Source organism: Leptonychotes weddellii, chromosome 11 (genome assembly GCF_054177405.1).
Source record: "Leptonychotes weddellii isolate Sample4059 chromosome 11, ASM5417740v2, whole genome shotgun sequence".
In the NCBI taxonomy this organism is placed as follows: Eukaryota; Metazoa; Chordata; class Mammalia; order Carnivora; family Phocidae; genus Leptonychotes; species Leptonychotes weddellii.
In genome coordinates this window covers 28,021,569-28,034,523 of record NC_138379.1, presented here as the reverse complement: position 1 = coordinate 28,034,523, position 12,955 = coordinate 28,021,569, and the positions used below count along the sequence as shown (strand labels likewise).

At 43.7% G+C, this 12,955-nt stretch overlaps 1 protein-coding gene across 2 annotated transcripts in view; it reads right to left on the bottom strand.

Moving 5' to 3' along the window:
- LGR4 (leucine rich repeat containing G protein-coupled receptor 4) overlaps nt 1-3,632 on the bottom strand; it is a 99,186-nt gene extending 95,554 nt beyond the window's left edge. For both annotated transcript variants that reach the window (XM_006727283.3, XM_081798437.1), the window contains exon 1: nt 2,972-3,632. In XM_006727283.3, the coding sequence (XP_006727346.1) occupies nt 2,972-3,156 (185 nt within the window). In that variant the 5' untranslated portion in view covers nt 3,157-3,632. The remainder of the gene's footprint in view (nt 1-2,971) is intronic.
- Between the last annotated feature and the right edge of the window lie 9,323 nt (nt 3,633-12,955).

The following is a 12,955-nucleotide window of genomic DNA, read 5'->3' as shown; positions in this document are numbered from 1 at the left end:
TTGGAATTTTAATACCAGTAAGATTACTTCCTTTAGAACACCTCAGGGTGAATTGTGACAAGCCAGTGTATTGTGACACAGGATTGAGAACTGCTCTTGCAAAATATAAATAACCAGTACAGGTGCAGGAAACAGTGTGAACACAGGAATCCCATCAACAATACGGAGGATTACGTCTGACTCTGCCCCCAGACTCGGATAAAGCAGCTTTCAGCAGGAAATAGGCACTGTTGGACAGAACAAGTTTAAACGAGCCTGAAGGAGAGGCAGCAGTATCCTCTCTCTGGGGCTTTCTCAAATCTGGACAAAAGACTAAATGCTGAGAATGCTGAATTTGGCAATCCTGTGTGGGAATGATGTCTGAATTCCAAGCCCTGAGCCTGCCTTCGGTGTTGGCCTTAAGTTATTCTCTCTTCACTGCAACATTTTTAAGTGCCTCCTGTGTACCAAGATCTGTGTACTCCAAGTTGAGTAAAATAAAATCTCTGCTCTTTGTCAGTCCCAGGGTCTCCAAAGTGGGACCCACACATCCCTGGTGGAGGTGAAGACACCACATCTACCATTGAGCTGTGAGAATAAAAGAACTTTGATTAATCGGCCTCATCTTTTTAACTTGTATCTGTGTTTGTAATTTTCTGTATAATATATGGGTACACGTGCTCCAGAAATTCGGAAGAGGTGAACAAAAGTTTGGGACCATGGATCTAATCCCTCGGTATGTAACTGTGGCTCACTAAAGCTGTAACGGGACAGCAGATCAGAAGGACTTGGAAAAAGATCCCAGGTGATCCCAAATCAATTGGGCTGTGCAAACCCACAGCACCTGCCCATCCTCAACATGGCTTTTGAGATTCACTGAACTAGCTGGTTTCTCAAAATGCAAACACACTGTCCTTGAAATGCCCTTTAAGTGGGGTAGTCACATAAATATATACTTTTGAGGATGAAATGAAGAGACCGGGATGAAATAAGGAGTTATCAGGAGGTCCGATCACTCTAGCTACAGGTCACAAGTGGAAAAGGAAAATGTAGCACATTTGTTCACCTCAGCAGCTCAAAAGTGCCAAGACAGTGCTAGTTTAGGCAACCTAATCTGGACAGTTGCCAATGATTTTTGTTTCCCAAGCCTCGAACAGTGAGTTCTGTATGGCTCCAAGTTGAGAATATGGCATTTTACTACCTCCAGTGAGTTCTAAAGGACAATGCTCTACAGACAGGAGCGTGCTCACATAAAAATGTGATATTTCTTTGTGGTTTTAGGTACTAATGTAAAATAGCCCTTTTCCTTATAGGACAAGTCTACTCATCAAAACTGGAGGAATACTAAACAAGGTCTCTACCACTGGTCAAAATAGCAAAAACATGCTTTTCTATGAATAGAGAGGCTTGAGAAGTGTCAGGTAAAGGCACCTCGCCTGCATGAATTCCCTAAGTTTCAAAAGAACAGGAAAAAAAAGAGCCCCATCTCCTCTACCCAGTCTTCTTTCCCTCACTCCCACTCAAACCTGCCCACTTAATGTACCTTTTTGCGGGCAAATTGCTCTTCACTGCAAAATGATTTTTTTTCAGTAAAAAAGTTAAATTTCACTATGCTGGAGGAAAATTATTTCAAATACATAACTAACACGTGAGACAGGAAAAATAAGGAGGGGGAGCTGGAGGCCAAAGAATGAGACAGATTCCAAGGCAACAGGCTGCAATACTCAATGAAACCCCATTGGCAGAGAGCAAGCTGAACACCTCCCACTACCCACCTGGAAACACAGCAATGCTCTGGCCTGCATAGAAAGGATTTCTTCACAGGGTCAGTTACTCCTTTAAAATTATTTATTTCTAAGAGGTCCCCTTCCTTGGCTATAAGGTAAAAGGAAATTCCCTTCACCCAAGGACCTCTCAGAATCCCTTCCTCTCGCCAACAGTTCTTTCACTGTTCTTGATTTAATCACTCGACTGGCCACACAACGCAAGAACAAGCGCATACACCAAGCCCTGCATTCAATTACCCTATTCTTTATTGGTCGTACTTGCCAATACCACCTACAACACCTATGTCAGATTCCTCTTCTTTTCTGAAGGGAATGTCTAAAGCCTCAGGTCTCCCTTTGAGGAGGGAGATTTCAGAAGTCAGAACCATCTGAGTGACTTGCCCAGCCCCAGGCAGCTCAAAAGTTCTGTGGATTAAGGTACAGCAGAAAATTGCTGCCCTCCATTCTAGAAGGTTGGGCAGAGAATATGCTCTGGAACTTTGATTTTCTTCCAACATCCTGTACTTCAGGTCAGCATTCCTGCTTTAAAAGGCCTACTTGGGTAAGAAGAGTCTTTTCACCAAAAGAAACCTGCAATTTCCCCCCTCCTCCCGTCTTGTTTTTGCCCGGCTCCCCCGCGCGCTCCAGAACCCTGGGCGTTTCTCGGTGAGTCCAGAGTACAACTGGACCGAAGAGCCAGGTCGCTCTACCTAGATGAGGCCAAACTGGAAGGGGATTCACTCTGACTGAGGCACAGGTGTTTCTTCTCCCCACACGCTGGAACCCAGAAAGCTCCAGGTGTTTCCCCCACGAAACGTGCCTAGGTCTGCAGACCCAGGCCAAGTTCTAGGCGCCCTCAGCCTACGGATTATGAAGCTCTTGCCAGCTGAGCCGGGGCCCGCGTGAGAAGGGAAGGTTTCCTGAAAAGGCTGCCAGGGGCAAGCGTTTCCAGATTCCTTCCTCCTGCTTGGCCCCAGATGCACTTGCAGGGGGTGGGAGGGTTAACTGTGCCCCAAAAGTCTGGGGAAAAAAGCTGCTCGCGGCTCGGACCCGGACTGGCAAAGTCTGGAAAGCCCGCCGCGCGGGAGTGGGTGCCGAGCACCCCACGCACAGGTGACCCGCGCCCGCTCCTCGGGACACTGGTAGGGGGCGTGAGATTGACCACCGGCTCTACCCCCCAGCACCCCTTGTCCCCCCACCCCCACCGCCCTCACCCCGGTACTCACAGCGCTTGGGTGAAGGCGCTGAGCCCCTCGGGCACAGCAGTCAGCCCCTTCCCGGAGCAGTCCACCCGACGGTCGCCGTCGCAGCTGCAGGGCGCCGCGCAGAGAGGCGGCGCTGCGCCGCTGGGCTCGGCCGAGCCGCGCAGCCCCAGGGCGAGGAAGCAGAGTAGCCCCAGCGGGCCCGGCATTGCTGCGGCCGCCTCCCGCGCCGGCCTCTCCCGCGGCGCCGCTCGCTCGCCGCGCCTCCGCTGCCCTCCGACGCCCCCCGCCGCCCCGGGGCGGCCGGCCTGCGGGCTGGGGCGGGGGCTCTCCTCTCTCGGCGGTCGCGCGGGCTCGGCCCCTTCAACAGTCCACGGCAGCAGTGCAGGGACGCGGCGCTCCGGAGTTTCGCCCTTCCCGCTGCTCCATGGAAGCGCAGAGGCAGCCCCGCTCCTCCGGCGGCTCAGGCCAGCCGGCCCGGCCGTGCGCAGCTACCGGAGCCGCGCTCTGCCATCGCACCCGCCTCCCCGTCCCTGGCCTCCCGCCGCAGCCTCTCTTCAAGGTTGCGGAGCGCAGCCTTCAGCCATGCCGGCCCCTCGCCCCAGCCCCCGCCCGGCTCTCGTACAAACACCCAGGCTCCTGCTCGCTCTCTCGCCGCCGCAGCTCAATTCCTCCCGTCCCTTTCCCTTCTAGGGTTGCACGCTCGGGTTCCCAAGCCCCCAGCCTCTGGGTTATGCAAATCACTTAGGTACATGCAAAACTAACCCTTCTCCTGGAGCGCCATTGGCCCGCGGAGGTCTCGAGCTCATTACTATGCAAGAAGGGGAGCCGCCACTGGCCAAGAGTAGGACCAGAGGGGCGTGTTTATCGGGCGTGAGTGACAAGGTGGTGGTGCTGCTGGTGGTGGTGGTGGTTCAAGGCAAAATTCCCGACTTGGCTCGATTTGCGTGGCAGACTGCGGATGGAAGGTGGACGTCTCAGAAGAAGAAGAGTCTGGTTTTGTTTTGTTTTGTTTTCCCCTCCCCCACCCGTCTTCTTCCCTCTGCAGAAACTGGATCTCCTAAATTGGATGACCTGAAAAGTAGAACTTGCCTCCAGCATTCAGTTAAGTTTCAAATGACTCTCCACTGTTCCAAAGGGTGAGGACTTTGCCAGCTGTGCAAATGGAAAAAAGATTTTGAGGAGGAGGGGGAAAGCCTCCCTTCATCTGACATAAATATTTAGGTTTGGGCTATATACTGAATTAAAGCAGCGTACCCCCACAAGCCTCTCGGTGCATCTGAGATCTTTACACCTATTTTTATACGCACTGCGTAGCTAAGTCTTAGCAGTTAACCACCAATGATTATCAAGCTTTGGTGATCTCAATTCAGACTGCTTTCTCACGTTCTTTAAAATCCTGAAACACGGGACTCTTGTAAGGGGCAAGAGAGGTGATGTTTCTGAATATTGGAAAATTTCTCCAGACAAGAGAACATTTGAGTGCTAGGTAACTACCACTGAGAAGTCAAACAGCAACTTTGGCAGTCCTTCCTCTTGTGGACTTCTGTGGCTTAATAGACCCCACAGAATCATTATTTACACCAAATACTGCTTTATGGGCACCTCTTTTCTTACTTTTCTTACTTTCCACTATGCCTTTGGGTTGTTTTACTATCATTATTAGACAGTTTTTATGAATACTTTAAGGCAGACAGTGTTAAAAATATCACTATCATGAAGTTTCCACTCATGTCACCTTAGTAAAATTAAGGAAAATGGAAATAAATTGATACAGACCTAAGAAGTTTAAAATGAAACATTGCCATCATCTTTGCATTTGAGAGTTTATCTTTAAAAATAATGCCCAGGGGTGCCTGGGTGGCTCAGTTGGTTAAGCGACTGCCTTCGGCTCAGGTCATGATCCTGGAGTCCCTGGATCGAGTCCCGCATCGGGCTCCCTGCTCGGCAGGGAGTCTGCTTCTCCCTCTGACCCTCCCCCCTCTCATGTGCTCTCTCTCATTCTCTCTGTCTCAAATAAATAAATAAAATATTTTAAATAAATAAATAAATAAATAAAAATAATGCCCAGTTGGGCACATGACTAATATACAGTAAATTGATTTATATGCTAGAGAGTCAATAAATACAAACATGCCTTGACTTCAAGTTTTTAAGAATGACCTATTTCCTCTAACTGTGGATCTGAAAGAGAACTCAAAGCTATATGGACAACCCTCTGATTTTATAGATGAGAAATCTGAAGCCCTCGGTATTGTGTGCTGCCCAAGATCATCACAGAGCAACTCCTGGTCTCCCAGCTCCTTGTCTCATGCCTTTGGAGCCCTCCCTAAATTGGTGCCCATTGTCTAAATCATTTCCATTATTTTCTAGCAACTCTCATGAGAAAGTGAAGTGAGGAAAAACTGTAAATTGGGTTTCTTTAACTGATTCTTTTAAGACCACTCTTTTATAACAACACTGAAAGATGACAGAATTTCTCCTGCCAAGGTATCACTTTCTTATGCTGTTTTATTTTTATTTTTTGAAGATCTTATTTATTTGACAGAGAGACACAACGAGAGAGGGAACACAAGCAGGGGGAGTGGGAGAGGGAGAAGCAGGCCTCCCGTGGAGCAGGGAGCCCGATGCGGGGCTCGATCCCAGGATCCTGGGATCATGACCTGAGCCGAAGGCAGATGCCTAACGACTGAGCCACTCAGGCGCCACTTGTGCTGTTTTAAAAGGAGAATTATATATTATACTGATTGATTTTTTTTTTTGCCCAAATAGCTCATTTCCTTTCTTCTAAAGTAGTGGTTTTTAAACTTCAGTAAGCATAAGAATTGCATGCAAAGCTGGATTAAAAACACAAAGTGATTTAATAGACTCGGGTGGAGCCCAGGAATCAGCATTTTGATACACATCACATGAAAGTGATATAGGGAGTTCATAAACCACATTATCCTTTGCTTCCAAGGAATAAAATATTAGGGCTGGCAACTTAGGTGAAAGGAAAGATTCAGATTTTGGAGAAAGGAGAGATGTAGATTTTATTGAAGGATAAATTCCTATTGTCTATCAGGTGAAGAAGGTAAGAAAGGAGGATTCCAATTTGCAGCATGTCCAAGAAGACACAATTTCAAGAGCAACAGACTTGGGTAAGGAAGAAAAGAGGTAATATCTATAAAAGTGTTAATATCTCTTATAGTCCCTATAGTATATGTGCTTTACATTAAAGATAAATTGGCCAATTAGTCTTCACCTCTAGGATAAGATGTCCTAAGAGAGCAAAACAAATTAATTTTTAAGATTCTATCCCAGAGGGGTGCCTGGGTGGCTCAGTCAGTTAAGTGTCTGCCTTTTTTATATAAATAAATACAATCTTAAAAAAAGAAAGAAAGAAACAATGTTACAAATGTATTTGAAGCTCCCTTTGTACCTCTCTCCACAATCTTTTTCAACTGGGGAAGTCAGCCCTTTCCTAAATTTTATAATTAATTTCCATGCATATTTTCAGTATTTTCATGCTGTGTATCCCTGAGTAATATATAGCCTTGCTTTGCAAATATAAATAATATCATTCTGTACTCCTGTGCAACTTGCTTTTTTCACTCAACCTGTGAGCTTTATGAAATTTGTGTTCATGAAATATGTGGTCATTGTAAATTCATCTTTATTATTATATAGTATTCTATTTAAAGAACGTACCCAGTATTTATCCATTTTATTGTTAATATTAAACTTATTTCTATTTTTTCTAACAATGGTACCATGGATATTCTTGTACAAATCCCCTTGTTCATGCATGCAAGAGTTTCTCTAACATGTTTTCTTTATATACGTGTATGTGTGTGTGTGTGTGTGTGTCTAGGAGTGGATTATGTGCACTCACCATTATTGGATGTTGTAAAATTGCTTTCAAAAGTGATTGCACTTACTTGTGCTTCTCGCAGCAGAGAATAAAAATTCCCATTTCTCGATATTCTACCAACACCTGATATTGCAAGACTTAAATATTCATAAATCTGATGCATATGAAATGCAATCTCAGTGTAGTTTAAATTTGAATTTCCCTGATTTACAGCTGCATCTTTTCTCTATTTATTGGACATTCCAGGGTGCTCCTCTGTGCATTTGCATTGCCTATTCATTTCCATTGCCTGTTTGTTTTCTATTGGGTTGTTCATATTTATTTTTATTGTTTAGGGCCAGATAGTTAATACTTTGGGCTTTGTCAGCCATATGGTCTCTGTCACAACTATTCAACTCTGCCATTGTAGCATCAAAGCGACCATAAATAATACATAAACAAATAGATGAGGCTGTGTTCCAGTAAAACTTTTTGGGCAAAACTAGATGTTGGACTAGTTCTGGCCCATGAGCCATAGTTTCCCAGCCCTGTTTTATAGGTGTTAATCCCTTACTGAAGTCTGATTATTTTTGAAAACCATTTGCAGGATTATGTGAAATTCATAGGGACATACCTCAAAGGTGATCATCTTTTCTTACAAGTTGAGATAGAGCACTTTCAAATTTCTGGTCTCTGTGGTGAGCTCATGCTGAAGATTATATTGCAGAATGAACTAAGAAGAGCCAATTGCAAGCAAAAAAATGCCCCTCTTTCTGGAATGAATGGTCCAGAAAGAGTCCTGGGCACTCATGGTTTACCTTATTTTCCATCCAAAAATCACCCCAAATATTTTTGACCTGAGGCAATCCCATGACCTATGAAAAGTGGCTATTGACTTTATAAAAGCATGGGTGCCAAACCTGCCACTCAAAGTTAGAAGCTGAATATGTATATTAAAAATATGTGTTTATATTTATATTAGTATACTTATATATATAAACACACATACGTATAAATGGGTATCTATATGTACATATACATACATAAACATTTCAAAACATGAGAGATTCAGGGAATAAAGAAAGAATATCACACCCATCAGGTATCTGGTATGTATCTAATAGCTGAATCCTCAAGAGAGATGCTATTGTTTCTAAGCTATGAGTCCTCCACAGTTGCATTTAGGGCTGGCAGAGCTCCCACACTGGTTCAGAGGCTTGCAGTCACGCTATCATGGTCTTAAATAGGTGCTTTCACCCACTTGTCCTTTTCTTCTGTGTCTCAATGTCCCTAGAGTGGTCCTGTTGTGCACAGGACCTATTGTTTAGGGATAATTTACAATGAAAACAATCACTTTGAAGCACACAAAATAACAATGTAAAATTGTTGACATATTAAAAGTTGTCCTGTGGCTGGATTTGGGCTTCTGGGCCCATTTTCCTCTACTACCACATGCGCAGAACTGATAGATCTTGGGAAGTGAGGACTGGCACCTTCTAGTGTGACTCACTGAAGTCCATTCTTGACACCAGCTCTTTTCAAGACATCACTGAAGAGTTCTTAAGTTTCCTGACCTGGTTGGACATCCTGGGGTCAGAGACCCTTTTCAGTAGTTCTGAAGACCCATATTGACCCCAAATTTTAAAACATTTAGATAAATATCAGAAATATTTTCCTATTCATGCCTAATCCTTTCTAAATCCGATTTTCTTATCCTGATCTTTCCCTTTTCAAATCTAACCCAAGAGAAGAATGACATTCAAGAGAACAATCTCTGAATGACAGAACCACATGTGGAACCCAAGGCCCGAGTGCATAAACTACTGGAGAGGAACAGAACTAGGCACAGGTAAATAAGCATTATAGAAGCCAGGCATTGTAATAGATAGAACAGTAAAGGTAAAAAAAATAAAATCAGAATAGAAATCTAGAAAGAGGGGCGCCTGGGTGGCTCAGTTGGTTAAGCGACTGCCTTCGGCTCAGGTCATGATCCTGGAGTCCCTGGATCGAGTCCTGCATCGGGCTCCCTGCTCAGCGGGGAGTCTGCTTTGTCCTCTGACCCTATCCCCTCTCATGTGTTCTCTCTCTTTCATTCTCTCTCTCTCTCAAATAAATAAATAAAATCTTTAAAAAAAAAAAAGAAATCTAGAAAGATTATCACCTAGTCATGCTGAGAATTTGTTAGGACCAAAGTACTAACACAAAATTCAGTCACAGAATTGGGTTCCTTTTTACTCTCTCGGAATTCCAAATAAAAGTTTGAACGTTTTAGGAAGACCACAGCATAAAGACAAGATTTCAAAGAACTACATGCAAAATGTCAGCATCCCACAAAACAAGTGCATACAGAAGACCAGCGCTTGGGGTAGTTCTTACCTGGAGGCTGAAATATCCCGAAAGCTCTTCTTTGTCTACATGAACATATTTGGAAAGGAATCTAGAAAAGAAGGCAGTAAGAGAATTTAAACTCAAAGAGAAGCTGTGAGAAGATGGAGAGAGAAGACGTCACATTCTGTAGATTCTTTCTATTCCTGACTTGGACACCTAATACAGTGTCAAGAAGGACACTATTGAATACCTCATGGGTAATTTCAAAACCTTTCTTTTTGTCTAGTGACAGTAGTTACCACGACTCTCTTCAAAATAAGGAGTGGCACACAATGAAAACTTTAATAATCCTAGGACTTTTGAAAATGTTTTTAAAATCTTTTTTTGAAATGAAAAAATCAGAGACAATGCTTTTATGAAATACAGGCAAACTATGAACCTGAGCAAAGAAAACTATGGAGACTAGATCAATGGTGTTGGACATTAGAATGATGCCAAAAATGCTATTCTTGGAGTCTGGTTGGCAAACTCTTAGTACTATTTATTAAACTCTTCTTTGCCTCGTGTTAGTGTTAAAATGTATGGATTCAGTTCATATAATGTGATGAGGAAAGTTAAAAAAATTTTCAATATGAAAGTGAATGGAGAACCTTGAGGTGATAGAGAAATTATATATATTTATCTTTTTTTTAGTGAGCTCTACACCAACATGGGGCTCGAACTCATGACCCTGTGATCAGGAGTCACATGTTCCACCTACTGAGCCAGCCAGGCACCCCGAGGTGATAAACAGATTATAATAACTTTGCCAGCTTCCTCCTTTTATTTCAAAATAACACAAACTTGTAAAGATTTCCAACATTTTCTGGATTTTTTTCAAGGAATTTTTACCATGTATTTACTCCTCAGAATCTACTCTGCCAGGGAGTAGAGTTTAGATTAATGTAGGCCAATCTATATGTAAATCACCTGGGAAAGATGTTTAAACCCCCCCCCCCCATTGATTCTGATGTCACAGTCCTGGGATGGAGCCCTGAATTCTCAATATTTAAAAGTTCCTGACTCTGATGTAGTCTCCGACCCAAATTTATGACTTTCTGCTAGAAGATTTTGCAAGTTTGGGTCCTTTGAGAAGCAAACACCGATAATAGGATTGCTCATGCCAGAAATTCATTAGGGGAAATGTTTCTGAGGAAAAATGGGGAGGGGTTGGACAGAGGGAGACCTTTTAGAGCCATTAGACCAAGACACAGGTTTGACTCCAGGTTGGGAGAGAGGGAAGGACAAGAGGTTGGGTGAGTCTTAGAAGTCCAGTTCTATCAAGGTTTGGCAAGACCAGTGGGGAGACCTCAAGAGAAAATCACCATCAGAAGAGTCCCTTGTCTCCTGAGTAAGCCTGCCTTAGGGTCTTTGCTGCTGTGCTCGGTCCCTGATTGGGTCCAGCCCAGGGAAAATGTAGTGAAGGATTTCCCAGCAGGACTGTGAGCCAGTTAGCCTCCCTATAGTCAGGGGTGCATTTCCATGGCAGCTTCACCAAAGAAGGTATGGCAAGGAGTCCCTCCCTTCAAGCAGCTTCCAGTCCAACTTAATTTATGGAATTTAGAAAACCTAGGATTAAGAAAGGACCTTAAAGAAAGTGTTCAATCACCTGTCTGAGGCTGAAGAATGTGCAACAGTGTCTCTGTCACTCTTGGATACATCATATTCACATCCCCACTGGCAGCAGAATCCATCTTTGAGCAGTTTGGGCTGTTAGGAAGTTCCATCCTCTGTGGTGCCAAACTCTTTCTCCTTGATACTTTAAAATACTCAGAAATACAAAGAAATGTGGAGATCATAAGTAAAATCCCCACATTTAACAGTGAGAAATCAGACCCACAGAGGGTAGCTAAATTACCCCCAGCAACATACCTGGTGAATGGCAGATCTGGAGCTAATATCTAGGTCAATTGCTCTTTACACTCTATAATTGGTTTAATTTGTGTTTTTAATTTAGAGGGAAAAGAGAAAAATTTTCACAAATGTAGTGTCATACAAAGCAAGTTAATCGCAATGCCTCAGATGGTCTTTGGTTTATTTAAGGAACGTGCCATGTCCTCTCTGAAAGGACTTTTCTCTTGATCAAACATCCTGTTTGGGCTCGGGTGAAGATAACGAAGAGGCAGAAAGCCAAAGATAATTTCCAGTTAACTAAAGTTGTTCATTAGAAGCCCTACAGTAATACTCTATGAATCCTCCTTCTGCGCAATCCCTGACAACTTATATACCGAATGGTAGGCAGATATTCACCTAAGTTGGTTATTTGTATAGGTTTGTTCTGTTTTCTTTTAGGGTGTATTTGAGTTTCCTCATTTACGATGTTTTGACTTTTATAAAATACATTTAAATATTAATTTTGCATTTAAAAGAAAAGATTGGGTACATTCCCCCCCAGAGTCCCCCCCCCAACAAGAGAAGAGAAAGTCTGCAGAGAGGTCAGGCCTCAGGGCAGGTTGATTTAGCCACTCAGTGATGTCATCAAGAACCTGAAGTTCTTTCCATTTCTTCTCTGTGCTCTCTTCGGTATTGACTTCATCCTCCGGCAAGCACATGACTGCAGCAGCAGCAGTTAGGTTCCAGAAAGGGAGACGTCACATGTCACACAGCGTCACAGGGAAAAACGTCAGGGTGGTCCAGAGGCAGAAGACCTCAGCAAGCCGACGGCTTGGGCCACAGCTAGATTCTAGAACTCAGAACAGCCAGGCAGAAGACACGCAGAGGGCACCGTTTGGGGGCGTGGAGGTTCCATGCCTTCCTTCTCCAGGGGTGCCGCTCTCCTCCTACTTCCCCACCTGTTCACCGACCCCAGAGCCAGATGGGATACATTTTTAAATCTTTGGCCTGATCTTTAGTCAGCAAGAACTGCTAGAAATTTCTAAAATAGAAACAATAGCACTTTGGTGCCATCTTGTGGTAAAATATGAAAAGGTAGGAGGAAAAACATACAGTATAATAAATCTGTGAGGTTCTGTGCATTTACAGAAAGGTGGGAAAGAAGGTGTGTGTGTGTGTGTGTGTGTGTGCGCGCGCTATTGCCTCCTTCCCTCCTTAATAAGATTTAAAATGAAAATATTTATAATTTCCAACGTTTCCAATATTTGCAAATTTTAAAAATGGTTTAAATGATGGTTTAAAATCTTGTGTATTGTTTCCAACCGTTCTTCTCACACAGTTATTTATATGTTCATGATTTTACCTTGCTGTGGGGACATCACACTTTCTAGGGTTAAATTCTCAGTGTCTACTTCTGCTTCTACCCATGGAAGCATTCACTCTATGAGAGATGGCGTGATGATCCAAGTTGTAATCTGGGAAGAAGAAAGAGGCATTTATGTCTTGGCTCTGCCCGTATCCATCTAGGGAGCGAGTGAGCTCTGCCCCTGCAGGATGGAAAGATGAGAGCTGAGTCATGGTCCAGACTAGGTAGGTCAGTCTGGCTAATTTGAAGAAGCATATTTGCTTCTCAAGCCTGAGGTATGTGCACTTGCCCAGTCTTTAATAGAAAGTAAGCTCTATGAGGCAAGGGGTTTATTTTGTTCGCTACTGTATCCCTATCCCCTAGAACATAATCCACATGGTAGATATTCAACAAATATTTGTAATATGAATAAAAAATAAAGGGGATATTTTGGTACCCATCTGCCAACTCATTTGTCTTACTTCCTGCCATATTCAGAGCCATAGTGGGTGGAGAGCAATACTGTTTATTGGGCCCTGTCAAAAACTCAACTTCCCAGATATTCACATGGGTAGCTTCTGCAGTTCACACCATTCAGGTTTCTCTTCTAATGTCCATCTCCTCAGAGAGA